This window comes from Pleurodeles waltl, chromosome 6 (genome assembly GCF_031143425.1).
Source record: "Pleurodeles waltl isolate 20211129_DDA chromosome 6, aPleWal1.hap1.20221129, whole genome shotgun sequence".
NCBI lineage: Eukaryota > Metazoa > Chordata > Amphibia > Caudata > Salamandridae > Pleurodeles > Pleurodeles waltl.
This window is the reverse complement of record NC_090445.1, coordinates 73689281-73716587: the sequence shown is the minus strand read 5'-3', so window position 1 is coordinate 73716587 and position 27307 is coordinate 73689281. Positions and strand designations below refer to the sequence as shown.

At 45.1% G+C, this 27307-nt stretch overlaps 1 protein-coding gene across 4 annotated transcripts in view; it reads left to right on the top strand.

Annotated features, from left to right (window-relative positions):
* The window catches only part of LOC138299221 (E3 ubiquitin-protein ligase TRIM39-like), a 202725-nt gene that overhangs the window by 42854 nt on the left and 132564 nt on the right, over nucleotides 1-27307 (top strand). For all 4 annotated transcript variants that reach the window (XM_069237348.1, XM_069237346.1, XM_069237347.1 and 1 more), the window contains exons 4-6: nucleotides 2200-2222; nucleotides 7621-7733; nucleotides 23261-23287. In XM_069237348.1, coding sequence (XP_069093449.1) covers nucleotides 2200-2222; nucleotides 7621-7733; nucleotides 23261-23287 — 163 coding nt within the window. The remainder of the gene's footprint in view (nucleotides 1-2199; nucleotides 2223-7620; nucleotides 7734-23260; nucleotides 23288-27307) is intronic.

The window sequence follows — 27307 nt, the reverse complement described above, 5'->3', positions numbered from 1 at the left end:
GAGTAATACCATTGAAAAAGAGGCATTAGCGTTTTTTTGGGCCCTGAAGAAGTTTTAACAGTTTTTGTGGTATGTCAGTTATTGGAAATGGCCCTCTCTACAGTGTCAACCCCAAAACGTTTGCCTTCCTCCTTCTACTTTCTGCTGGATTTTTGCTAGCTGGCCTCACAATTCTGGTCACGTTACCACTGCTAACCAGTGCTCATGACTTGCTATTTTGAAACTCCGGTTCTAAATTGGTTTGGGATTTTTATTTTGTTGTGTTTTCACTGTATTGCTGTTTGTGTGCTGCATAAAATACTTCACACATTGCCTTTTAGTTTAGCCTGACTGCTTTTTGTGCCATGCTACCCAGAGTTAAGCACAGATTAAATGAGTGGCTTTTGTGGTTCACCCTGCAAGGGATTGTGGCTGTTGCCTGACCAGGGCTCATACCCCAGTCAGCCAACAACCTAATTTCTCACATCCGTTTTGTGGTACAATCAGATCATGAACCATTGCAAGAGATCTTTGGGAAAAGGTTTAAAAAATTTACTTCTCAGCACATTTTGTTTGGGGAGTAAATTGAAGTGGAGAAGATGTGAGACTAGCAGAATCTCGTATGCCACTGAGAGCAGCCAGCTAGTTCGGAGAGACTAGACATTCAGGCCCTCGTTTAGAGTTTTGCCCACCAAACTTTTTAGGATGGAAAACCACCACTCCGGTTTTCTGCCCGCTGGTCCTATTTTGTGTTTCCTGCTGGGCCTGTGGCTGGCCCAGCGGGAAACTCACCACAACATTGACGCCAGCTCATAATTGAGCAATGTTATGGTGCGCTGGGTGCTACAGCACCCATCGCGCTTTTCACTGCCTGTAATTTGGGCAGTGAAAAGCACGATGGGGCTGTCTCTGGGGGCCCCTGCGCTGCCCATGCCAAGTGCATGGGCAGTGCTGGGGCCCCTGGCACCCTGTCTCTGCTAGCCTTTGCATGGTGGGAGAGGGGACTCCTAATCCGCCAGGGCAGCGCTCCTTGCAGTGCTGCCTTGGCGGATTAAGACTGTTGGCACCACCAGGATGTCAGCCATTCAGAATATATTGGTGCTGGCGGTCTGACCGTTGTGCTTTTGCCATGTTCGTAATGTGGAGATCGGACCGCCACTTTGGTGGTGGTCCGACCGCCATTGCTAGTGTTGCGGTCTTAAGACCGTGATGGGGGCCTCAGTCTTGTCTGGCCAATTGTGTCCATTGGCTTTAAAAGTTAACCTCTTCCTGGTATGGGCTGCCAGTAAAGGAGTTTAATTCCTTGTGAAGGCATATGCACATATTTTTCTAATACTGAGGAAGAATATATTTTTCTCTCCCTCGCATTCCAGAGATTGCATTCTTCACCACAAGAGTGTCTGTCACTGAGAATGCTAACCCTTCAGGTTTCTACCAGCGAGTTATTAGTGTAAACTGATGTGTTGTTATATTTTGTGTTCTTTCATGCTAAATTACTGAGATGTCATTGTCTTTATGTACCTGTATTCCATTACCATCATAGGTTTATTTACCCTTCTATTCCCACTGTGAATCTTCTTCATGGGACCATAGCATATGATATTTAATGCTATAGTCTGGTACCCTACTGACCAATGTCGCACAAACATGGGGTAGTTTGGTGGTAAATCAGTCTTAAGATTCCCAAAGTTGATTAACACAAAGTTACTGACCACTCCTACTGCAGTATTGTGAGTGGGGCTTCATGGAGGGGCATGGAAGGGTTTAGATTCCTCATGCATTTATGTCCACAATCCGTGCACGCTCCTATGACCAGAGAAAGAGGTGCCCTGCTCCATACTGAGTCCAAGGGTCATGGAGGAGCTGAGAAACTGACAAAGCACCATTTAGAATTTGCTTAGTCATCTGATCTTTATGTATGTGGTCTAATCTTGTCTTCAGGAAGGATCATTTATCGCTTTTGTTATAGCAGTGTACTATATTGTAGAGCTCTATTGGATTGAATGCATTAATGGATTAATCAAGTAAATCTGTGCTTGATGATTTATCTGCGAAGGTCAGTCATAGAAATGTGCGTTTATTATTAACATACTTGTTTATATTTGTATTTGTATATAGTTATTTGCAATAAGTACATGTGAGTATTTTTTTTTAAATGTTAATTTTATTGTGAATGTAAACTCTATTGTCCTATTTTGATCTGTTTGTTTCACTCCCTAGGATTCGAAGACCGTTTTGAGCAGGTACGATTATCTTCTTTGACAGCTTACCATTTGTTAAACCCAATTTCTTGTGCACCAGGGCATCCAGGGGTTACTACACTCTGATCGCATCAACTTAAGTGTTCCCCGCTGGTGTCCTGGGTCCTCCGTACTAGTGGACCCAAAACTGGATATCCAAGTACTACTCTCTAGTGCTTGACTCTCTCAGATTAGTGAGATAGCAGTCCAAGGCTTACTCAAGGAGGTGAGGTGGGTGTACACATTCAGAATACAGTGTAAACCGTACTACCAGCTAATAAGATCAATGTCCAGTCAGTGCTTTACTTTTTTAAATAAAAAGTACTTTAATACACATAAAATAAATATACTACATATAAAACTGGGATAAACAGTGAAAACCAGACATCTCTACAACCCTCTGGGCAAAACTGCTGAACCCAAACAGTATTATAGCATCTAGAAGCTAAGCCCTATAAATAAACAGTTATCATGTAGACACACAATTAGCATTGCATATTAAAGACCATGTTGCACAGGGTTGCTCTCATTTTCTAGAGCCATAATAACAATCCTGTATTGCATTGCTGTAGTTCCAGCATATGATGTGAAGTCAAATGTTGCAGATCATCCCCAGAACCCACCACCCAGAGAACAAAACTGCCATCCCTTCCTTATCAAGGACACTGCTAGTGGCATCAGGGATCTGATGACAGGTGCCTGATGTCTCGGCACAGTTTACTGGAGTCCCACTAGTCCAGTAGCCACTGGCCAGATGTGGGAGAGTAAGGCTGGCCATAGTGCCAGTACACCCTGGTGCCCCCAGGTGTCACAAAGAGAAATGTAGGGGGCCTGTACCACAGGACACTCTTCACCAGCTACAGATTGTAACTGGAAGTATCACACAGGTTCCCACAGCACAGGGGAGGGGTCTGGGCAAAGTGATCTCACATTCATGGGCTGGAATCAAGCTTCCCTGTCTCCCTCTTTCTGTTGATGTGCTGCAAGCCTTCTTATCTTGAGAAGCTGTTTGCAATTTCCTTGACTTCCATGTGGGTGCTCGACAAGCCTCACACCTCAGCTGGTCCTCTGCATTTAGGCTGCTGACTAATGCCTTTGCTCCTTCACAGCAGCACCCATCCATCACAGAGAAAACTCTCAAGTACAGATGCGATAAGCAAGCTTCCTTGCCTTTATACCACAGGCCCGCAGTTGGCTTTTGTAGATGCTTGTTAGTTCCGAAGACCAGGCTTGAACAACCACTGACCACTCAGACCCGACCTTTATCACCTCTGATTGAGTCAGAGGGTCTGCCACTTTTGAAACCTGGGTGCCTCTCCAATGGTGAGGCACATGTGTGTCATACTCGCTGTGTGTGCAAGGCATGCAAGGATGTTACTGTCCTTCAGGACAGGCTTTCAGTACCAGTCCAGGCTATTCCCCAGAGAGGAATTTTAATTAACTGCAGACCAGGAGACATTGACCATCACCGAACAGAAAAGCAGAGGTAGTGCAGATAAACACAGATGAGAGCAAGCCTCTACCCCAGCCCACCAGGCTTCTCCAAGGAATAGGAAGGGGCACAGGGGAGCTAGAATGCCAAGCAGAACAGCTCCGCTCGCATTAAACACGATGGCTCACCTCACCTTTCTCCCCAGGGGAACCTACTGGGTCCCAAACACACATCCCAGGTAGGCAAAGGCACCACGACCACAGGCAAAGAAGTCTGCACAGACTTGATCAGGAGGGTGGCTAGTAACCCCCCCTACCAAGGGTACAAGGATACAGGAATCCCTGATTATAGATTTATTGCTGCCACCACTGTCAGTCTAACACTGCCTTATTAGAGAGGGCAGTAGCCACTCTCTGTGAAATGGGGTGCACTGGGCATGCCCCCTTGACCTCGGAGCTAATCTCAAGGATCTCAGTCCATTTAAACAGGGAGATTCCCAGCGGACATGCATGATTGTCATGTTTACTGCAGTAGAGATCTAGAAACCATACAGTATTTTTTTAAGTGACCTGTAGATCACCATGAGGCAGGGGAAGCATGCTCTCCAGAGACATGCAGAAGACTTACCGTCCCAACAACATATAAAAAAAATAAAGAGGCGTCATTAAAAATTGCTTCTGTCATACTGCAGTCTTCTTTGTGTATTTTTGTCCTCGTGTGATCCCATTTTTCAATAGCTCAGAATTTTCTAATAAGGTGCGAAAAGCAAACCAACCACGCTTACTTGGAAACACGCTGTTCAATGGGGAAATGTAAGATCATAGTTTTTTCTTTATATTTTCTTTTTTTATAATTTTGCTTTCCTCTGTATTTTTTTGTTTTCTCCATCATATTCATTTTTTTTCCATTTATTTCCACTTCGTTTTTTTAATTTTCTATTTATAATGTTTTTATTTTTTCATAGTTTCCTCTACTAGCTTATATTCTATTTTAGTGTCTTCTTTATGTGTCTCTTGTACTTTTGTTTTTTTGTTTGCTTCCATGCACTAATTCCCATTCTCTTAATGTGGCCCAAATCTTACTTTTTGCTTATTGTTTATGTTTTTGTGGGTTTTTTTTTTTACATCTGTCTTTTTTGCCCTTCATTTATACTCCACTTTTTCTTTGTTTCTAGTCTACCTTTTGCCTTTGTTTTTTCTTTAACTCTTCTTTAATGTTCTCTTGCCTACATTAATATCCCTTTCCTGGATTCTGTTTTCATCTTAATTTGCCTATTTTATATTATAAAGCAGTATTTTATTATTCATTGTATGGCTTATTGGGTTGAATGGCTGCTGCTGAACCATACAGTATTCTAAAGACTCACAGACTAGGGCTTCCTTCGTTCTGACATTGGGAATTTAAATATCATTAAAATGGGTTATAACCCTAATTTTTACAGCACTTAGAAATGGTAGAAGTGTGATATGATGTGCTATACAATGACAAGTTATTAACAGTAATATTTGTAGGTTTTCTAACACGTACTTTTTCTTTACTGTTTCACTTTCAGAGCATTGGTCTAATATTCACTCACATTTAATAAATAATATCATATAGATCATTAACATATTTAGTGTTGTACAGTACAATTGACAGTTGGATTTCCCCCAACGTATACATTCTTTGTCCTTTTCCTATCTTTGTAAAGTAATGTAATGTGGATTTGTAGAGCGCCAACTTGTCACTCGTGAGGGTATCCAGATACTGAGTAGATGCGGGCTATGCAACCTGGTTCAGTTGAAAAGCCAGGTTTTCCGTTTCTTGCAGAACTCCATAAGAGACGTACCTGCCCTTTTGTGCTGGGAAAGATTGTTCAAGGATGTGGCTGCCAAGTAAGAAAATGCCTGCCTCCTGTCTTGCTTCTATGGATACAGGGCGTGTGTGCGAGTGATGCTGAGTGAAGATTCCTGGTTGGTTGAATGAAATGTAGTCGGTGGTTGAGATAGGTGGGACCCAGGTTGTGTAGTTTCGTGTAGGCATGGGGTGAGTATCCTGAACTGGCAGCGTTTCTAGATGGGGAGCCAGTGAAGTTGGACGTGAAGTGTGATGTGCGTGTAGTGAGAAAAGTTGAGTACTAGACTGGTGGAGGCATTTTCAATGGTTTGCTGCTTGTGCAGCAGGTGTGCAAAGATGACGTAGTACAGGGCATTGCCGTGGTCCAGTCTGCTTGTGATGAGGGCCTGGGTGACAGTCTTTCTGGTGTCAGGGAGGAGCCATTTGACGACATTTCTGAGTATGTATGGGTCAGGCTATGGGTAACCCCGGAGTTGAGTGATTACAAGAACGGACTGACTGAACTAACTCAGATAGATGGACATATGAATACCCCTTGGTTAAAATATGTATCTAAGTGGTACGAGAGATTAGGTTTATCACACCTATGGGAAGCTCCACAGAACATGACAACATGTACCAGGAAAAATGTAAAGGACACTTTTTGGTCTTATGTCAACGGAGAGCTATTGCATAGTTCATCGATTGGTACTCTGACTTTGAATTTTTTAAACATAAAAGATTCACCTAAATTCGAACAATTTTTGGATGAGGTCGGCCCTCCTCTGGCAAAAACACTTTATTTACAGTTTAGGTACGGGGTCTTACAGATTAATGCTTACACATGCAATTGGGGAGGGGTAAAAGGATGTGAACTCTGCACTCTCTGTACCTTAGGGGCTAAAGAAGACGTTGTTCATTTACTCTTCTTTTGCCCAATATACAAGAAACCAAGGGATCGGTGGATCAAACCCGTTTGTAAATATGTGGGGGTCAGATCCTATAAAGAAGCAGTGCGCATATTTCAGTCCAATACTTCACAACTAGTGGTGTTTGGCACAAGCAGATTCCTATATAATGTGTACCTTATCAGGAATCGACTTGGTCACAAATTGTAACGCTTTGTCAGGTGGCCCGCTCATCCCCCTCCTTGCAAAGGTATATGATGCACTGTTTTATCGACAAGTTGAATTTTTTTTTATTTTTTTATTTTTTTCTTTCCTCTTAGTTCTGGCTTTTAATTATTTTATAAATTGTTATTTATATTTTTATACACTTAATGATACTGCTTAATCATGGGGACATCCATATACTTCTTGCCAACTGTATGTATTGTATCTTATATTTTATTGTATAATGTATTTATGTATGTCGTATTTATTTCCTGTCCTGACTTTTATGGCAATATTTGCCGAAATAAAGTAACGAACGAACGAGTATGTAGAGTATGTGAAAGCAGGCAGAGGTGACAGGATTGATCTGATGTCTCATGGTGAGGTTGGTATCCAAGACGATGCCCAGGTTTCTGGCGTGACAGGGGGGTGTGAGGGTAGAGTCTTGTTCTGTGGCTGCATCTCAGTTTTTTTTATTTGACAGTATAAATTCCAAGTTCAACAGTTCCACATACCTCTGTTTATTCCATTGATCTAAGTCAACTACTCGGTCAATAATCCTTACTGTTCCCACTTTCACAACCAGCATCCCCATTTATCTTGCGGAGAAGCTCATCATCTCTGGTGGTTCTCGGCACGCCCGCAGCAGGACACCATCAGACCGCAGACTAGGAAGTGTAAAAAAAAAAAAAAAAAAAGGCAGCAAGCATTTTCCATATATGCACCCAGGATCTAGGACAACATCTCTGTATGCTCATATTCTTCATTGGCTTTATTCTGGTCTTTGACCATGTACCGCGCTCTGCTGCCTGTTGGGGCTAGGACTGTGCTATAGAAATACCACATACGTACATACATATATCTCTTTTTCTTTGTGCCCTGGTAAGCATTCTTCATTTTTCTCTGACTGAATACTCTCTACCCTCTTCCCTACCTCTTTTTTTTCTTTCTTCCAATTCATCTAACAATGCATAATTCCTCTCCTACCCTAACCTTCTGAGCAGATGGGACGTTCATAGCATCTCCCCTGACTCTTTCCAAGGTATGAACATAGGAAAGCTCTGCAAACGGATTTCTATACGGAGAACGAAGAGTCCGAAGAAGAAGAAGAAGAGGAGGAAGTGGACCTGCAGATAAAGATAATTGAATCATTGGGTGAGGAACCACAAACTTGTAATTACTGTCAACTATAAGGGATGTCCAGTAAACTGTGAATGTCTGTATTTATCATCTCTCCACTATATTTAGTTGTCAAATGTGTTGTTAGTAAGAAACTTAAATTCCAACCTGTGAAAGAGCTTCAATGCTAATAATAAAAACAATGCAGTGATTAAAGACAACTTTATAAAACAGGCTTGCATCCTTGAATATTTGTAAATATCTATATATTTATGTCACCACTGTCATGGACTTCGGAGTACCAGCATCATAAGGAAGAGAGGCCTGAGTGGGTCTGCTGTGATTTGACTAGTGGCCTTCTCAATACAGATAGTTCAGTAACTGACTTAGCTCTCTTCTGTTATCTTAAGACAAACCGTATTTAAATGATGGGAATCTATAATGAAAGTTAATATTAGTCATACTAAGGATGCACTCTACACCTCAGTAGGGGTTTCTTGGTTGAGACTATGGGGCTCCGCCTCATGACCTAATGTGCAGCCCCATTATCGTTTTTTTGTGAATGTCTGACAGTAAGCACCCGAAATGTAATGATGACTGCCTTTCGGTCTGAGCCTCGCTTGTAGTAAAGGCTGGGCAGCCTGGCACACCCTGGAGGCACAGGAGTGATGCAATGACGTCATGCTTATATTGTGCAGCTCTTCACTTTCACATCAGTGGGCGGTGCCGACGAGCAAGCAGCAATTCAGCAAATACAGGTATCCTCAGGCGTGGTAGAGAGAAGCCCTGCGTGTGGCTTCACGTCATTCAGCTCATACTCAACAACGTGTCCCTCTCAGAACAAAGTGGGATGGGATCAGGAAGCTTCACTGATTCCACCCCTCCCTGACCCCTCACCCCCCACCCTCCTGACCCTTCACCCCCCCACCCTCCTGCACACACACTGTGATGTTACGGCCATGGCAGATTTCAGAAAGTAGTCCTGTCTCCATCGCATTTTGTACTTCCAGGCTCCGCCTCCTCGGAGAGGGGAAGGATACTAATGCCATGGACGTCACATAGGAGTAGCTGCGACCCCTGGCTTGCTCTCTACGACCCCTGATATTGCATTTGTGACCCCTGGCGTCACAGATCACAAAGGCAATGGCTGTAGTTGAAGGAAAACAGGGTTATATGTGCCCTGTTTACTTTTTGTCCATAATGGGACATTTTAATTCTTTGTTTATATCCTCAGTGTCTATAGAAGAGATTTAGGGGCACACAAGAAGGCCACAGATAAAACGGATGAGGCCCCCTACAAAGTGCAATTATGAGGATTGTGCTCATGTGTACATTATAAATATATTAATATATAAATCACTAAAATATTGCAAATACAAGATATACATCTATTTATGTACTACGCATGCGTGTGTGTGTGTGGTAAAAAAAAAAATATATATATCTGCTTTAGACGCCTGTTGCATTTTTATTAACCTTGCATTTAATATTTAATCTTTCATTTATTCTTGCTTCGGCCGCGTCACTACTTTAATGCCATTATGTCACGGGTCACCCGGCCATCTTTTCTCTAACATCACAAGGGTGAACATCTGCTGTCACGTCCTGTAATGTCATCAGAAGCTGAATGGATAATGTCACTTCGCTTCTCTTGGCGTTTTGGTGAATCGACGCCAAGCACTAGCGCGTCTGAAGTCTGGAATGAAATGAAAAAACACAAGTGCTGTGAAGCTGGAACAAAAGTCTTACTGCCTGCTTGAACTTAGAGACAGTGAGCTGTAGTGATTCTTGGCTGCAGAGAGAACCAAGCCAGAATTGTATCAGGACTAGATTGAGGCATCTGCAGCTGCTAACCTGCGCTAAGGTATGGAAAATAAAATGCACAGTCCACCGATTTCATATTGGGAAAAGTAACACATTTTGCAGCAATTGCCATTGGCTTAGCTTAGACAGCAAATTTGTTGTATCAGACCACACCCTCTATGCTATGGCAGGATTATAAAGTACTTAAAGAATAGGTATCCCCAAGATCCTGTATTACAATTTAATGTGATACATATCTGTTTACCTCTGTTGGAAATGTCCCTTCCTGTAAGGTCACCCCCAAACTTTTTGACTTCCTCCTCCTTCTTTTTGCTTAGTTTGGTTTTGCTGTCCTTGGGATTCTGCGCACTTCACCGCTGCTAACCAGTGCTAAAGTGCTTGTGCTTTTTCCCTAAAACGTGGTAACATTGGTATATATTGTCCCAATTGGCATATCTAATTTACTTATTTATAAGTCCCTAGTAAAGTGCACTACATGTGCCCACGGCATGTAAATTAAAAGCTACGAGTGGGCCTGGAGCACTGATAGTGCCACCTGCTTGAGTAGTCCTGTAAACATGTCTTAGGCCTGCCATTGCAAAGGCTGTGTGTACAGTTATAAATTGTCATGTCGACCTGGCAAAGTAAACCTTTTGCCAGTCCCACACCTTCCTTTCTAATACATATGTCACCCCCAAGGTACGCCCTATGCAACCCCAAAGGCAGGGTGCAGTGTTTTTAGAAATTTGGACAGGTACTTTTAAGCTTTATATGTCCTGGCAGTGAAACGCTCTTAACTTTGTTTACCACGACTGCAAGGCCTATCCCTCTCATAGGTTAACATTGGGATTCATTTATTATAACAACTTTTAAGTGTAATTCACAATTTGGAAGAGATAGACTTTTCAAGTGTGGTGTTTCTGGAATCACAATTTAAAATCACAACTTATGGTAAAGTTGGATTTTAAATTGCAATTCTGAAAATGACACTTTAAGAAAGTTGGTATTTTCTTACTTTACCCATTTGTTGTATTCTGTCTGTCTCTGATCACATGTCTGGGGTTAGGTGACAGCTGGGCTTCCTCCTAGACAGCCACACACAATGGGAGCTTAGGTGTGGCTGAAGGGTCTGTGATGGGCCATCCTTGGCAGAACGGGAGGGAGGAGATGGCCACAGCCTCACTTACACCTGAATAGGCTGTGTCCTGTCCACACAACAAAGGGCTGCATATCTCCCTGTAGTGAGTATGGAGCCAGGGAAGGTCGGGCAGAGACTCTCTACACTTCAAAGGCATGTCTTTGAAGTCTCCACAACTTCAAAGGCCAAACTGGATATAGGTAACGGACCTCTGACAACATCATTTGAGTACACCTCTAGACCTGTGGATACTGTGCCGGGAAGAAGGACTCCTATGCTGCTGAAGGTCTGCCACTCTGCTGGTCTGCTTCCCTCCTGCTGGGGAGTGAGAAGGGATGGACCTGCATCTCTCCAACCCAGAACCCATAGTGACTCCAAGGGCTAGTCAGCTGGCCTTCTGATCTGATGTCTCAGGGACATAACAGACTTCCACCCACCCTACTCCTGCACCTGAACTCTGCCATCTTTGAGGCTTTCCTGCCAAGTGGTGGCACCCAGTGCTGGTACCTTGGAAGTATGCCTAAGGTGCTTGCTCCAGCGAACCTGACGCATCCACTGCTGCTGGAGCAGAACTGACACATCACTGCAGTTGCGTGGAGACAACTGACGCATCACCTCTACTTCATGGGGCACAATCATTGGAACCAGAACTGCATTGTTGCTGTACCTCACAACACGGAACCAGCGTATCACCTTCGGAACTGAGAATGCAGCGTTTTTCTTTGCACAAGGTCCCTGTTTCCCTGTCGACTGCAACCTCGACAGCAACCTAAAACTCTGAATCACAGCCCCTGCACTCATTGGAGCAGACGCATTGCCTCAACTGCTTAGCGTATCCTCAACATCAATGCATCTGGAACTCACACGCAGCCTCACGTCATCTTGGAACCGATGAATTACTGCTGCTGCTTGGAGAAAAGTGACGCATCTCCTCTAGTAAGAGGTTCGGAACAGATGTAACGCTCCGCAGCCAGGATTTAAGGTACTTTTGTTCAGCGGGCCCAGTTCGGTCCCTATAGCCGGCCAATGCTCCATTGCTGTTGGCCTGAACTTTTGACTTTGTTTCAGTCCGGCACAATCAAATATCCCTGGTTGGTGCTTCTTGATTTTAAGTGCTACTTTACAGTTTAACATTTTAAAATCCATAACTGAAGTTCTGCTTATTGGATTTTTGTAGTTCTGGTCTGGTTTTATTTATTAAATTGAGTTCTATATTTCTAACCTGGTGTGGGATCCTTTTTATGTGGTGTTTTCGCTGTTTTACTGTTTGAAGTGTTGCACAATAGCCTTACACCTTGCCTTGAAGCTAAGCTACCAGAGGGTGAGCACTCGTTAATTTGACGTTTGCCTGAGCCTTACCCTGACAAGAATTGTGGCTGCTGCTTCACCAGTGCTCACATCTCAATAAACCAACAACCCAATTTCTCGCACTGCCCCTTCCAGAGTGTATGTATGTATGTATTGAGTATTTGTAAAGCGCATTCCAACCCTTGGGCATCGAAGCGCTGACTGAGGTGGGGCAGAATCCATGTACCAAGGGACTCCCCAGTTATTGCGGGAAGAGCCACGTTTTAACCAATCTCCTAAATCTTAAATGGTTATGTTCTTGCCTAAGATTCAACGGAGTGAATTCCAGATTTTGGCGGCCGCGATGGTAAACGCTTTATCTCCCCATTTCGCCTTCTTAGTACGGGAGGTTTGAATTCGATAGGCAGAAGCAGACCGCAACGGCCTATTAGGCCTATAGAATTGTAGCTTGGAGGTCAAAACGTTGGGCCCAATCCCATGGACAGCTTTATGAGTGATGCAGAGTGCCTTGAAAGAAAGCCGCTGGGCTACCGGAAGCCAATGAAGGCTTCTGAGGGAGCTCTTAGCAGAGGCCCCACGAGGTAACTTCAATACAAGCCTAGCCGCGGTGTTCTGCATCACCTGTAGCTTGTTGAGGGATGCTTTATCCAGGTTAAGCAGCAGCGCATTTACATAGTCCAATCTAGAAATGACTAGAGCCAGAGTAGCGGCAATTCTACAGGAGGGTGGAATAAAAGGGAAAACTTTCTTTAATTTCTTCAGCATCCACATACAGGACTTAACTATCAGATTAACCTGCGGTTTAAATGACAGTTGGTCATCAAACAATAACCCTAAGTTTTTCGAGGTGGATCCTGGCTCCGGGAGGGTGCCGCATTCTTTCGGCCACCACATGGAAGACCAGAGATCCCTCTTCATCCCGAAACACAGGATTTCCGTTTTTTCACAATTGAGTTTTAGCCAATTGGCTCTCATCCAATTGTTCACTGCTATCATACAAGCATTAAAGCGGATAGCCACTTTCTCCAAATCATTATCGATAGGGATGATGATCTGAGTGTCATCAGCATACAAGGTGGGAATGAAGCCGAAAGTACGAATTAATTCTGCCAGCGGTGCCACGTACACATTAAACAGCGTAGGGCTGAGTGACGAGCCCTGAGGGACCCCACACGGCAGCAGATAAGCTGGGGATCTAAAATCACCACTACTAACCGTAGCCCACCTGTCGGACAGAAAGGATTCAATCAGCTTGAGAGCTTGATCTCTTACACCAGCCTGGTGCAGACGATCTAATAGAATATGGGGGGCGATGGTATCAAATGCTGCAGACAAATCTAGCAAAACCAAAAAGACCCCTTGGCCCTCATCAACCAATCTGCGTATGGTGTCGGAAGATGCAATGAGAGCCGATTCCGTGCTATGCAATTTCCGAAAACCATGTTGCGCACTGTCTAAGCCCTTAGTGGCTGACAGGAAATCAACTAATCCTTTATTGAGATGTTTTTCTAAAATTTTAGCCGCAAAGGGAAGAAGGGCTATAGGGCGTAGATTAGTCAAATCGTCAGGTTTACCAGTTTCCTTCTTTTTTAAAGGAATGATCGTAGTTTCTTTCCATGCCTTGGGGTACACACCTGTTATAAGAACTTCCTGAAAAATAGGGGTCAACATAGGTACCACTAAGTCGGGTACAAGTCGCAGGATAGCAGGAGGACAAGGATCCATAGGGGAGCCAGATTTGCATTCAAGTAAAAGCTTGTGCATGTCCTCTTTAGATGGCAATTTAAACCTAGATAATAAATGTGGCTCATCCAGCGACCCATGGGGTGTCAATCCCTGGCATGGGGGCACAATTGACCGTAAGGATAGGTAAACATATTCATCGTCCGACTCAAAACTAGAGTAGATGTTACGAATTTTACGTTCTAAAAAATTGGCCACTTTGTTGCAAAAGTCTTGGGAATTTTCACCTTTAGAAGTACCTAGGGGGGTGGTGAGGGCATTGATGGTTTTAAATAGTTCCTTAGAGGAATTGGCCGCCTCGCTAATTTTAAGTGTGAAATAATCCGATTTAGCTGTCAAACAAGCTTCTTTGTAAATATTTAGAGCTGATTTAAGTTTCGCTCTCTCCTCATCCCGAGGGTTAAGTTTCCAGCAGCGCTCTTTCTGCCGGTATTTTCTTTGTAATATTTTAAGCTCTTTAGAGAACCAAGGTTGATTAAGTTTTTTTGTAACGCGAGGAGCCGCAGCCCTCGCCGGTGCTAGCGAGTCCATTGCCTGAATGATGCCCTGATTAAATCTAGCAAGAGGGGGTAGAGTGGATACCTTAGGGTCATTCCAATTGTGCCTTAATGCGATTGCTAAAGGTTCTGATTTAATACTTTTCCATGGTCTCAACCATTTGTTCTGGGGAGTAGATATCGACGGCTGCTGCCTGACCAAAAATTTAAATGTCAGGAGAGAGTGATCCGTCCATTCTAATAGGGATGTTAGGAGATTAATTTCAACCTCAGAGTGGGCAAAAATCCCATCTAGGGTATGGCCGGCTCTATGAGTGGCCATCCCATTCTTTGGGACCCAATCCAGGACCGCCATCAAATTAAGAAATTCCACCACCCGCGGATCCGTCATATTATCAAAATGAATATTAAAGTCCCCTAGAATGATGGCTTTAGAGGCCATCATTAACGGTTCCAATAAGGAAGTCCAAATTGAAAGAAACTTGGAAGTGGGGCCGGGGGGTCGATAGATTAACAAGCCTTCAAAAATAAGAGATTTGCCTAAAGAAAGTTTAAATGCCATAATTTCACAGACCTCCGGCATATGACTAGCATTATTCCAGGTACAAGTGAGCTCAGATCTACATATTATAGCCAAGCCTCCTCCTCTGCCTGTATTCCTATCCACTCTATAGAAGGAAAAGCCCATGGGGGCCGCCGCAATAAAATCGGGATCAGAGTCTGGCCTTGCCCAAGGTTCTGTCAGGAAAAGGCAGTCAATATTCAGGGAGGAAATTAGTTCATTAATTTCAAATTTATGTTTGGGGAGGGATCTAACATTAATAAGGGCAAAAGAGCCCGTCGATTTAAAGTCCCTAGTACATTTGCCTGAGGCGTGTACTATGTTGTTGCCTCCTCCACCCCACACTCCCTGAGTAGTCTGCCTTCCCGCCACAGAAGAAGTTAATGCACTCCAATTACACTGTGCGCATTTCCAGGTATGAGCAACATCCATAGTGAGTGTGTTCATACATCGGGGGCCTGCCAAATTCTTAAGTTCCGTAATAGTATACCTGTACTTTGAAGTGCAAGACATAGGGTCCCTGGCCCTCAGGCCCGTACCGGCGCAGACGGGCTTGCCTTTGGCGCGCCTTCGGCGCGCCAGCGGCGCGGCCGCGTTTCAGCCCTCATTTTATCCCCCTAGAAGAGGCAGAACAACTATACCGCACACCGCGGTTTCTGCCGACCTGCAAACCGGAAGTGGGTTCTAGTCAGCCCAACTTCCTGCCCCCAAGAATCCTAAATAGTAAAAACCGCCGGAAAGAGGAATAAGCCTCCTCCCGACCGCCCTCCAGAAAAACTGTCCCCCAAAATGGTGAAAGAAGCACCTTTAGAATAAAATAATCAAGCGGTGAGTGGGAAAAATATTTTAAAAAAGCAGCGCGTAACTTTCTAGTAATGACAGTTTCAGATTCAAATTCAATTAATCATTCAAATTCATAAAAACAGTTCATTAAAATACTAAAAGCATTTAATACAAACCAATAATCTTAAAACGAGATTGGAGAAAACAACGGCAGTGCACACAAAAACGCGCTCACCTCTGTCAGCCGCCACTTCTATACCAAGTGATGTGTGACTTCGGTTCCCATAAATAATAAGGACATTGCACTACATATCTCAAATTGTCTTGAAGCTGAATTTAGAGGAGTGTTCTGCTATCACCCTCCTTTCAGTAGCTCGCCTCATTGGTCTTGGGCAGAAAACTTGCACGGATATCCACCCAAACTGTTTATAAAGTTCAGGGTATGGTGGATATTATTTATTGGGTTTCTCCACTTAGGGCCTGATGCATGAAATAATTTTGCACTCACAAAGCCTACAGTGCACCATAGCTCTGGCCTTTATGCCAGGTTTGGTGTTCCAACGGTTGTACAGAGTGACTTGCTAGATTGAACCTTTACGGCCTCTCAGCAGGAGCTGAGCAAGTTTTAGAGGGGTCCAGACTGACATATTCCTTCCTGGTTGCTGACTTCTATACAGACGTCCTAGAGGAGGCATGGAGAAGCAGACAGTTGTTCAAGAGCCGCATAGAAGATGCACTTCTGTTGAACATTAAGAAAACAGTCGCCCGTTATCTACTGCCGATGGGGAATGTCATGTCTTGTGGAGTCCCTAAAAGATCTTCTGCATTTGAACACTCATTTGCAATGGTCTAGTGCATCTGTAACCATGTGTGTTGTGGCTGTAAAATGTACCTTGTCCTTCTTGTTCTTGGAAGCTGTGTCCTAATTCTGGTAGGAGTTTCTGCAGTGCATCAGATCTACTTGGGCTGGAATAAGGTGCCATAATGCAGCTTGTTCCTTTGCCTTCCAGGTCATGTAGTCCCACCCCCTTAATGCTACGCTTGTATTTGTGGCAAGTTGTTGTTGAGGAGTAACCTCCTTGGGGTCCTGTTCCAGGGTTTGGTGCTTCTGTTTTTCTGCTCTGTTTAGGTAAATAATTGGACAGATGATTCAATTTCTGAGTTTAGTGCTCTTCTTTAATTGCTTCTCTAGTACTATTTGTTATATCCTTCAGCATATTCTGTCTGGCTGTAGTGGAAGGATGTGGCACGTCATTGCTGGTTTGGCATGCTGTGTGCTGCTTACCCATTATTGGGCTCCTTCACCACTTTGTAGCCTCTGTTTGCCATCTGGTCATTGCATACATTATGAAGTCTTCTTGACTTTCCTCTGTGGAAAACCTTGGCAGCTCTGATTGATGACTGCTCCAGTTTGTAACAATACCGTTCGGTAGGGCAGTACTTAGTCTTGATCACTGATCTGCAGTTACTTCAAAGGCAAGTTTAGTTTGGTCTCTGGCTGATGGCAATCCATCACTCTCCTTGGTAGCCCAGTTGACCAAGGTTCTGTAACCTTGTGTTCACTTTGTATTTGTTGATGTTTTCTGTAGTTGATGTTTATATGAGTTTTGACAGCGTTTTTGGATATGGTGCAATTTCCTTTAAACATTTATATAGGTCATGGGATCCCCATTTGCGCATATCTTTGAGGGAGCAGGTATCTTGACTCAGTTACCACGTTGTTGTTTGCTAAGTGCAGGATTCGGAACTGCCTGCACATTGGAAACACCATTGACTCTCCAGTGTCTGTTGAATGTTTGAGTATCTAGCAGCTAACACATTTTCCCCTTGTTGCTTTGTAGCTTTCCTTTCTGCTGGCATACTTAATGTTTGAACCTTTGTTCAGCTGATGAATCAGATTCCTTTTGGTAGTTGCTGCCTTTTGTTAGCAGCAAGTGATATGTCTTACTTGGAAGTACCAATTGTGTTTGCCATTGCTTTCCTCTGATTCAGAACGGTTGGGGTATTGAATGTTCCCTTTCCTTCCAGTAAGGAAATGTCTCCCTGTTGCAATTACCCCCCACTTTTTGCCTGATACTGATGCTGACTTGACTGAGAAGTGTGCTGGGACCCTGCTAACCAGGCCCCAGCACCAGTGTTCTTTCACTTAAAATGTACCATTGGCTCCACAATTGGCACAACCCTGGCATCCAGGTAAGTCCCTTGTAACTGGTACCCATGGTACCAAGGGTCCTGATGCCAGGGAAGGTCTCTAAGGGCTGCAGCATGTCTTATGCCACCCTAGGGACCCCTCACTCAGCACAGACACACTGTTTGCCAGCTTGTGTGTGCTGGTGGGGAGAAAATGACTAAGTTGACATGGTACTCCCCTCAGGGTGCCATGCCAACCTCACTGCCTATGGCATAGGTAAGTCACCCCTCTAACAGGCCTTACAGCCCTAAGGCAGGGTGCACTATACCACAGGTGAGGGCATAGGTGCATCAGCACTTGGCCCCTACAGTGTCTAAGCAAAACCTTAGGCATTGTAAGTGCATGGTAGCCATAAGAGTATATGGTCTGGGAGTCTGTCAAAAACGAACTCCACAGCTCCATAATGGCTACACTGAATACTGGGCAGTTTGGTATCAAACTTCTCAGAATATTAAACCCACACTGATGCCAGTGTTGGATTTATTAAAAAGATGCCCCCTGTATTTTACCCAATTGTTCAGTGCAGGACTGACTGGTCTGTGCCAGCCTGCTGCTGAGAGACGAGTTTCAGACCCCATGTGGTGAGGGCCTTTGTGCTCTCTGAGGGCAGAAACAAAAGCCTGCTCTGGGTGGACGTGCTTTACACCTACCCCCCTGCAGGAACTGTAACACCTAGCAGTGAGCCTCAAAGGCTCAGGCTTCGTGTTACAATGCCCCAGGGCACTCCAGCTAGTGGAGATGCCCGCCCCCTGGACACAGCCCCCACTTTTGGCGGCAAGTCCAGGAGAGATAATGAGAAAAACAAGGAGGAGTCACCCACCAGTCAGGACAGCCCCTAAGGTGTCATGACCTGAGGTGCCCCTGCCTTTAGAAATCCTCCATCTTGATTTTGGAGGATTCCCCCAATAGGAATAGGGATGTGCCCCCCTCCCCTCAGGGAGGAGGCACAAAGAGGGTGTAGCCACCCTCAAGGACAGTAGCCATTGGCTACTGCCCTCCCAGACCTAAACACATCCCTAAATTCAGTATTTAGGGGCTCCCCAGAACCTAGGAAACGAGATTCCTGCAACCTAAGACGAAGAAAGACTGCTGAGCTGAAAAACCTGCAGAGAAGACGGAGACACCAACTGCTTTGGCCCCAGCTCTACCGGCCTGTCTCCCACTTCAAGAAAAACTGCAACAGCGACGCGTTCCACAGGGTCCAGCGACCTCTGAAGCCTCAGAGGACTACCCTGCATCTAAAAGGACATAAGAACTCCCGAGGACAGCGGCTGTGCTCCAAAGAAGAAACAACTTTGCAACAAAGAAACAAATTTTAAAGAACACGCGTTCCCGCCGGAAGCGTGAGACTTTGCACTCTGCACCCGACGCACCCGGCTCGACTTGTGGCAAAACAACACTACAGGGAGATCTCCCCGGCGACTGCGAGCCCGTGAGTAGCCAGAGTTGACCCCCCTGAGCCCCCACAGCAATGCCTGCAGAGGGAATCCAGAGGCCCCCCCTGCCCGCGACTGCCTGCTTCAAAGAACCCGACGCCTGGTAAAGACTCTGCACCCGCAGCCCCCAGGACCTGAAGGATCCGACCTCCAGTGCAGAAGCGACCCCCAGGTGGCCCTCTCCCTTCCCCAGGTGGTGGCTACCCCGAGCACCCCACCCGCCCCCCCCCCCTCCCCCGCCGCCTGCCTGCTTCGCTGAAGAGACCCCTGGGTCTCCCATTGAACTACATTGCAAACCCGACGCCTGTTTGCACTCTGCACCTGGCCGCCCCTGTGGGTGTACTTTTTGTGCTGACTTGTGTCCCCCCCGGTGCCCTACAAAACCCCCCTGGTCTGCCCTCCGAAGACACGGGTACTTACCTGCTGGCAGACTGGAACCGGGGCACCCCCTTCTCCATTGAAGCCTATGTGTTTTGGGCACCACTTTGACTTCTGCACCTGACTGGCCTTGAGTTGCTGGTGTGGTAACTTTGGGGTTGCTCTGAACCCCGAATGGTGGGCTACCTTGAACCCAACTTTGAACCCTGTAGGTGGTTTACTTACCTGCAAAACTAACAAACACTTACCTCCCCCAGGAACTGTTGAAAATTGCACTGTGTCCAGTTTTAGAATAGCTTATTGCCATTTGTGTGAAAACTGTATATGCTATTTTGCTAATTCAAAGTTCCTAAGTGAAATACCTTTCATTTAAAGTATTGTTTGTAAATCTTGAACCTGTGGTTCTTAAAATAAACTAAGAAAATATATTTTTCTATATAAAAACCTATTGGCCTGGAATTGTCTTTGAGTGTGTGTTCCTCATTTATTGCCTGTGGGTGTACAACAAATGCTTAACACTACCTTCTGATAAGCCTACTGCTCGACCACACTACCACAAAATAGAGCATTAGAATTATCTCTTTTTGCCACTATCTTACCTCTAAGGGGAACCCTTGGACTCTGTGCATGCTATTTCTTACTTTGAAATAGTACATACAGAGCCAACTTCCTACACTTCCTTTTGGATGAATTTTGCTTTGTTGTTTGCTTGCTGACTCCATCTGCTTATTATCTCCCAGACCATTGCTTCTGGTCATTACTTGGCATTACTGTCTAAGTGTCTGACTTTTTCTACTAAGGATTTCTATGTTAGGGTTATTATTGTCTCGAGATGTGCAGAGGTATGTCCCTTGGGTTAGACTTGATTGCCTTTTGTTTGTGCCGCTACTAATATACCTTCTATCCAGTTTTATCTTTCACAATCCTTCCTGTCTGTCAATGCCCAGGGTTGGTTGCTTAGACAACTTGCTTCCTTTTTTTAGACCTGTTTTCAGTGTATACTGCTTGAGTATTGATTTATGAGGCGAGGGATCTGCAGGTCCCTCACAGATCCCTTGCTTAAAATGAAAAAGTACTTATTTTTGGTAACAAACGTCCTGGTAGCTGCTGTTATCTACATGCACATTATGTATTAATCCACCTGTGACTGAGGAGTGGTTATGTTGCTGGTTTTGTGCATTGCTTTTCTTTAAGTTTGTCAGGGTCATCTCTGCCCACAAAGGCGTGTGGAAAAGGGCCAAAAGCTGGTATCAGCTTGCTAGGTGGCACCATATGTGGTTCTGTGACTTCTCATCCTGAGAGGTGCTGAGGTTGGCTTAGAGCTAAGTCATCCCCCTCTGGTGCGGGAGGACTGCTGCAAATTTTCTAAATCCACCTGGGGAAGACTAATAAGGTGAGGAATCTAGAGCACGTTAGAGTATCCACCAGAGAGATAGTTACCAAAGGTAAGTAACATTATTTTCGCGCTCTGAGGAAGTTTAAGGAGCCAGAACTTAGCTTCTAGTGCTGCACCAGGAAAGGTGAAAGAAAAAAGCTGGCTAGTGTCCTGATCTGCCCTGATGTCTTGTGCCCACACTGTGGGGAGTTGTCATAAACCTCTCGGGCACCAGCCCAGGACAGTGGTATATTATGCTAGCTGCACACGCCGGCCAGTTTGGAACAGACTCTGTGGCCCTCATTACAACCCTGCTGTTTCGTCGGAAGCACCGCCAACAGGCTAGCGGTGCATTCCTTGGGATTACGACTGTGGCGGAAGCACCGCGGTCGCACCGCCGGGACCAGCGGTTTACTGCCACGTTGGTCCCGGCGGTTGTAATCCCCCAGGGCAGTGCTGCTTGCAGCGCTGCCCAGGGGATTACGAGTCCCCCTCCTGCCAGCCTTTTCATGGCGGTAGGAACCGCCATGAAAAGGCTGGCGGAACGGGGAGTCGCTGGGCCCCCTGCCACGGCCCCATGGAGCTTTTCACTGTCTGCATAGCAGACAGTGAAAAGTGCGACGGGTGCAGCTGCACCTGTCGCACGGCCGCAACACCGCCGGCTCCATTAGGAGCCATCTCCCATGTTGCGGCCGACATCCCCGCTGGGCCGGCGGGCGGAAACTCTGGTTCCGCCCACCGGCCCAGCGGGGATGTCAAAATGGGCACGGCGGGAGTGCGCCCCCTGTGTGTCTAATCCTGCCATCCCAGACACTAATTAGGAAATCCATTTTAATATACTTGATATTTTATGTACCTCAGGACATCAAAAGAATGTATCCTCTCAGAACTACATAAAAAATACCTTTGTGCATGTTTAGATTTTTTTGTGTACTGAACACTTCTAGGTGCATTTGAGAAAAACAAAAAGGTTAATTTATTTTAATGAAGGCATCCACAAGACTTATTTAGGCAAAATCTCTCCAGACGTTAGCCACGCACAGAACCCCCGGACCAAAACCTCTGCTCATCATCAGCTCACCTTATGAGTGCCCTCTCCCCTTCCTTGAAACCTGAACCCAACCATTTACAATTCTGAAAACTGTTAGCGCCAGAACTATCCAGACAGGATTTGTAACTGAACCCATCAAAGACAAAAGAGTGCAATTGTTGAACTTTGGATACAGGATCAAGTCTTCAGATTAGACTCTTCTGTCACTTCACTTATCTGTATGCTGGTACCTTTGAAGGATCCAAAAAGCAACACATAGTACTATAAAAGCCCACAATAAATTAATACTAACATCATTGCATTTACCTCTAAATGTTGCAACAGAGTTTCAAAGACATTCCTGTCCTAGGCAAGGAACTTGTTTCAATAACCATACCTTGTGTCCTAAGAACTAATGGCATAGATGTCACTTATACTCATTAGTAGGATATATATCTTAAGCATTTCAGAAGACCACCTATGTACCGGGTGAGCACTGGGAGTTAAGTAGGAACTTGTTATGTTGCTCTGCAGCTCATGAGACTTGGGGCAGAGAGGTTTGGGCTTTGGTAATGAAGTGTCTATATTCTCTGCTCTTCAATTTGCTTCCAGAAACCACTTGGAGGTTTAGTTGGACTGAGTGGTAAGTGATGGAGGGCTAGGAGCAATGTACCTTATTCTGAAGGGATGTTGGTGCTCTGCCTTCCAGACACTTGTATATTGATGCACAAGATCTTAAATGGCATTCTGGGCTTGATTTATATGTTGGTGGGAAAGGACTTCCATTGTCTCAAAATTTCTACAAAATATTGGACCAAGATAAAGCCTATGTGGTGCTGCGGAGATGCGCAAACAAACAAAAAACAAGGAATTCAAGGGCTGCTCCATACAGCACAGCGGTCAGCTGAAGTGCCAAGGAGCAGGCTTGCATCTGTGTGCACAGCATTGAAGCAGCGCCACAGCCCAGGACCCCAAAGAGCACCCTAAATTTAAACAAGCCTCTTGCCGATCGGAATCTTACTTTCCGAGTTGGTGGAGATTTATTCATATAGAGCAAACGCCTAACAGGAATAGTGCTAGACTAGGTTATGTTTATGGATTAGTTAGGATTAGGATTTGAGTGAGGGATAGGGATCAGTTGGAGTTTGGGATTGAAGTATTGGTTAGGGGTAAGGGCAATTTCCTTTTTTTTTGTAATTAGATTTCAGAACATTTACTCATGAAATATCTTTTTAATTGTAAACTTAGATTATAGATCCAAATTTGTGCATTTTCCTTCTGTGTTTATACTGTTTTAATTTTCTATATTTGTCTTCCAGAGTGGAGATGGGCCCGCAGGTTTGCAGGTAAATCAGTTTCCTGACTTCTTAATTTTCTTTCATTTCTTCTTGTTATGTGAGTGTTTTTAAGGAGCTGCTTCTAAGAGTCTCTCTGTCTTCATTTGATATGATTCAATTATTAACAATATGCTTTATGTCAGAGGGCCTCTGCTGTTAGTTAGAAGGACTTGTTTTGCTTGCTTTGGTAATGGAGCACATCAGAACGTACAGCAGCTGCTTGAGAGAGAACAGGCAATCAATAAATCAATCAAGATTTATAAAGTGCGGCTAATCACCCAATAGGGTATGCAGGAGCTTGCAGATCCTGGAGTCTCTTTCGAACAGCCAGGTCATAAGGGCCCTCAGAATTCCGGAAGTTAAGTGATGGTCCTGAGTTGCGTGGGAAGACTGTTCCAGGTCTTTGCTGCGATGTGGGAGAAGGAGCGTCCTCCACTTCTGCTATAGTAGATGCAGAGTATATGAGCAAGTGATAGGGAGGAAGAGAATAGTTTCCTCGACAGTTGGTGGAAGCTCGGGCGGTTGTTGATGTAGCCGGTAGGGTCCTTGGTTGTCTTGAGCCTTGAACTGGAATCGCTTCTGTATGGGGAGCCAGTGGAGTTTCCTGAGGTGGGTCGTGATGTAGGTTCATCGCAGAAGGTTGAGGATGAGTCTGGCTGCTGTGTTTTGTATGGTCTGAAGTCTTTCTAGAGGGTGTGCGGCGATTCCTACATAGCGTTCGTTGCTGTAGGCCAGTCGGCAGGTGATCAGGGCATGTGTCACCATGCATCTTGTGCAGGAGTAGCCATTTGAAAGTCTTATGCAGCATGTGCAGGGTGAGGAAGTAGGTGGAGGAGATGGCGTTGATCTGTGTTTTCATAATGAGCACTGCTGGAGGGGTCTGTAACGCTGCTGTGCTCTGTACCTTTGCTGGGTTTTTCATTGTGCCTAGGATCTGCACCTCTGCTTGGATCTGCACCTATGCTGTGGTGTGTCACTGCTCTGGGGTCTGCACCACTGCTGGGGTCTGTCACTTGCTGGGATCTGCAGTACTGCTAAGGACTTTGCCACTGCTGGGTCTGCACCGCTGCTGGAATCTGCACTGCTGTTGGGATCTGCACAATTTCTGGGATCAGTAGTACTGCTGTGGTCTGTGCCACTGCTGGGATCTTCAACGTTTCTGGGATGTGCAACGCGGCTGATGTTGGGATCTGTAGTGCAGCTTGGGCCCGTGCCACTGCTGGGGTCTTTGCTGCCGCCAGCAACTGCACCACTGCTAGAGGCTGCAGTACTGCTGGGATCTGTATTGCTGCTGAAGTCTGTGCCCTTTTTGCTGGAGTGTTCACTGGTGCTGGGATCTGTAGCGTTGCCTTGATCTGCACCTCTATTGAGGTCTGCACCACTGCTGGTATCTGTAGCACTTCTGGATTCTGCATTGCTGCTGAGATCTGTAGTGCTGCTGGCAGGGCCGGCTTTAGCGTGAGGGGTGCCTGGTGTGACAATCTTTTTTGGGCCCCCCATGACCTTTTTCTTCTCTACTACCAGTGGTGCTCCTCATCTCTTCTTAGCCCCTCTCCCACATTTATTTTTTATAGCGCTACTCACCGCAATATAGACTGTCAGAGTGCTTTACATCACAAATGTGTTGTACAGAGACAATGAGTCATACAAGTGTGTAAATCAATGTATAGAAAATGTTATTTAAGACCATGAAGACTCCAAGGTGTAGGAGTCACGTTTTATCCATACCGGTAAGCATTGTATTTTAAAAGTGCTTGGCGTAGAGGAACAAAATGGCAGATTTACTAAGTTTTCACGATGTGCAGTAACCTGAGCTGCTGTGCTGCACTGCATTGAAAAGACTGCACACTACAGCACTAAATCTACAAAGATGTGGTGCTGTTGCCATCTCCTTTAGTGCTAGCATATCTTAGGCTGATTTGCCCCAATGCACACACCCTTACTTACACCATAGGGCAAGTGTGTGTGAGATGTCAAGCATAGGGTTTAGACTGGAAGAATACACCTCCTGTACAAATTTCTGTGCTTTGACAAAGTTTAACACTTAACCAGTTTCTTTGTGTGTTGTGCAGTGCAGCATACATGCAAAGTTGAAAAGGTTTGAAGAAAACAATTATTTTCCCCAACTTTACACCACTCATGTTGCAAATCCCTTTCTATCAAAGTTAGTAGATACGGATTAGCGTCCACCTACCATCCATGGGACACATCCTTGACGTAAAGTACCGCCTTGTTCCTTTGTGTTGCTTTTGGGCTCCTGTCCCAACACTAGTCAGGATTTGTTCTGGAAAGTACGGGCCAAAACACTATACCCTCTTTTTCATGCAAACCAGGCACAAAGTGTTAGTAAATCTTACGGTAAACTCAGGATTTGAAGCTTCGCACAATAATGGGGGTGTCATATTTATTACATTGTTTTTCTACTCGAGGCAACCCTTTTTTTGCAACCACAGAATAAAAAAAATTGAGAGAAATGACAATATGGTACAAAACCTATGGCTCTCAATTTGTATGTAGCTCACTGTGCTATAGTAGAAGGCTTGTAACTGTTGAACTCCAACTAACAAAAAGATCTCTGTTACAAAAGCAAACCCAAAGAGTTACCCAAAAAGTTATCAACATAAAATACTAATCTGGGATCTGCATGTTACACGTTGAGCTTTGCAGCAGGATTATTAGCCTTATATGATACTTTATCACGGGTCAAAAGTATGACTAGACAAATGGTCTCCATCAAGTGCATTAAAAGGAAGGCGAGGGAGTAGGACTAGGAGTAATGCCATTATCGTAAGAAAATGGAAGCATTAACCAACATGACATTGTAATCATCCCCTGAAGATATGTCATGCATACAGATCTCTGCAGAATACTATTATCTTGCTGCTGCCTGTCATGCAAAGAGCGCCCCCTTGAGCTGGGTGAGTGGTGCTGCAACACCGGTTGCGCCTCTCTAAAGCGGCCACTTCCTGCTGGGGTCTAGAGCATTGCTGAATTCTGCAGCACGCTGGGGTTTTTACCCTGCTTTGTTGCTGGGTTACCACTGCTGGGGTCTGTACCACTTCCAGGTGCTATAGTGTTGCTGGGATCTGTAGTGCTGCTGCTGTCTGCAGTGCTGCTGAGGTCTGCACTGTTGCTGCAGCCTGTAGCAGCACTGGGTTCTGCATCACTGCTGGAGTCTGAGGAACTGCTGGATTCGGTATCGCTATGTTTTCTTGTGTATACTACTGTGTTATAGTTGATTGTTTAAATTTCCCATAATAAGCAACCACTTGCGACTGTCCGAAGTTGTAAAATAGGGCTGCTCCAGCTCTTCAACTATTTACAACACCAGACAGGAGAAAACTGTGTCAGAGCCTGTGTCTTAACTTGCAGGTTTCACTTTATGAAATACGGCCCCCTCTTTCTGCTAAGCTGTTTACTCTCTAAGCTCTTTCTAGAGCTCCTCTTTCTGTCAAGCCCTTTCCTTTCCACACTTCCTGTAGAGCTGCCCTCTTTCCACACCTCTCTGCTCACATTCTGCATCCTTCTCTCTTTACAACTCCCTCCAGCAATCCTTTATCTGGCAGCCCTCCACTTTCTACCCTCCCTTTGAATCTCCTCTTTCTGCCCAGCCCTGCATCCTCTGCATCCCTCTAGAGCGCCAATCGCTGGTCAGAACTCCACTCTTACCACTCCCTCTAGAGCTCCCTTATACCTGCACAGAGCTCCAACCTTCACATCACCTCTGGAGTTCCTCTCTCTGCAAAGCTCTCTGCTCTCCAATCCCAGTCCTTCACTGTCTTCAGTCATTCGTCACATCACAGCACTTAATGCTCTATCAATCCAATCACTAACCGGCACTACTCTGACCCTTCCCCCTCTTCACAGGCACAGGTCAGTTCTATACAGTCTTCCATTCTCTGCAGAAACATCCCCGGACAGGTAACCCTGAATCTGTTGAGTTGTCTGCACAACTCTGTAAACAGCCCTTCGCCCACACAGTTCTGATATAATCTGGGGTGTCCCCAGAGCCAAGATGTCAGATTTCTA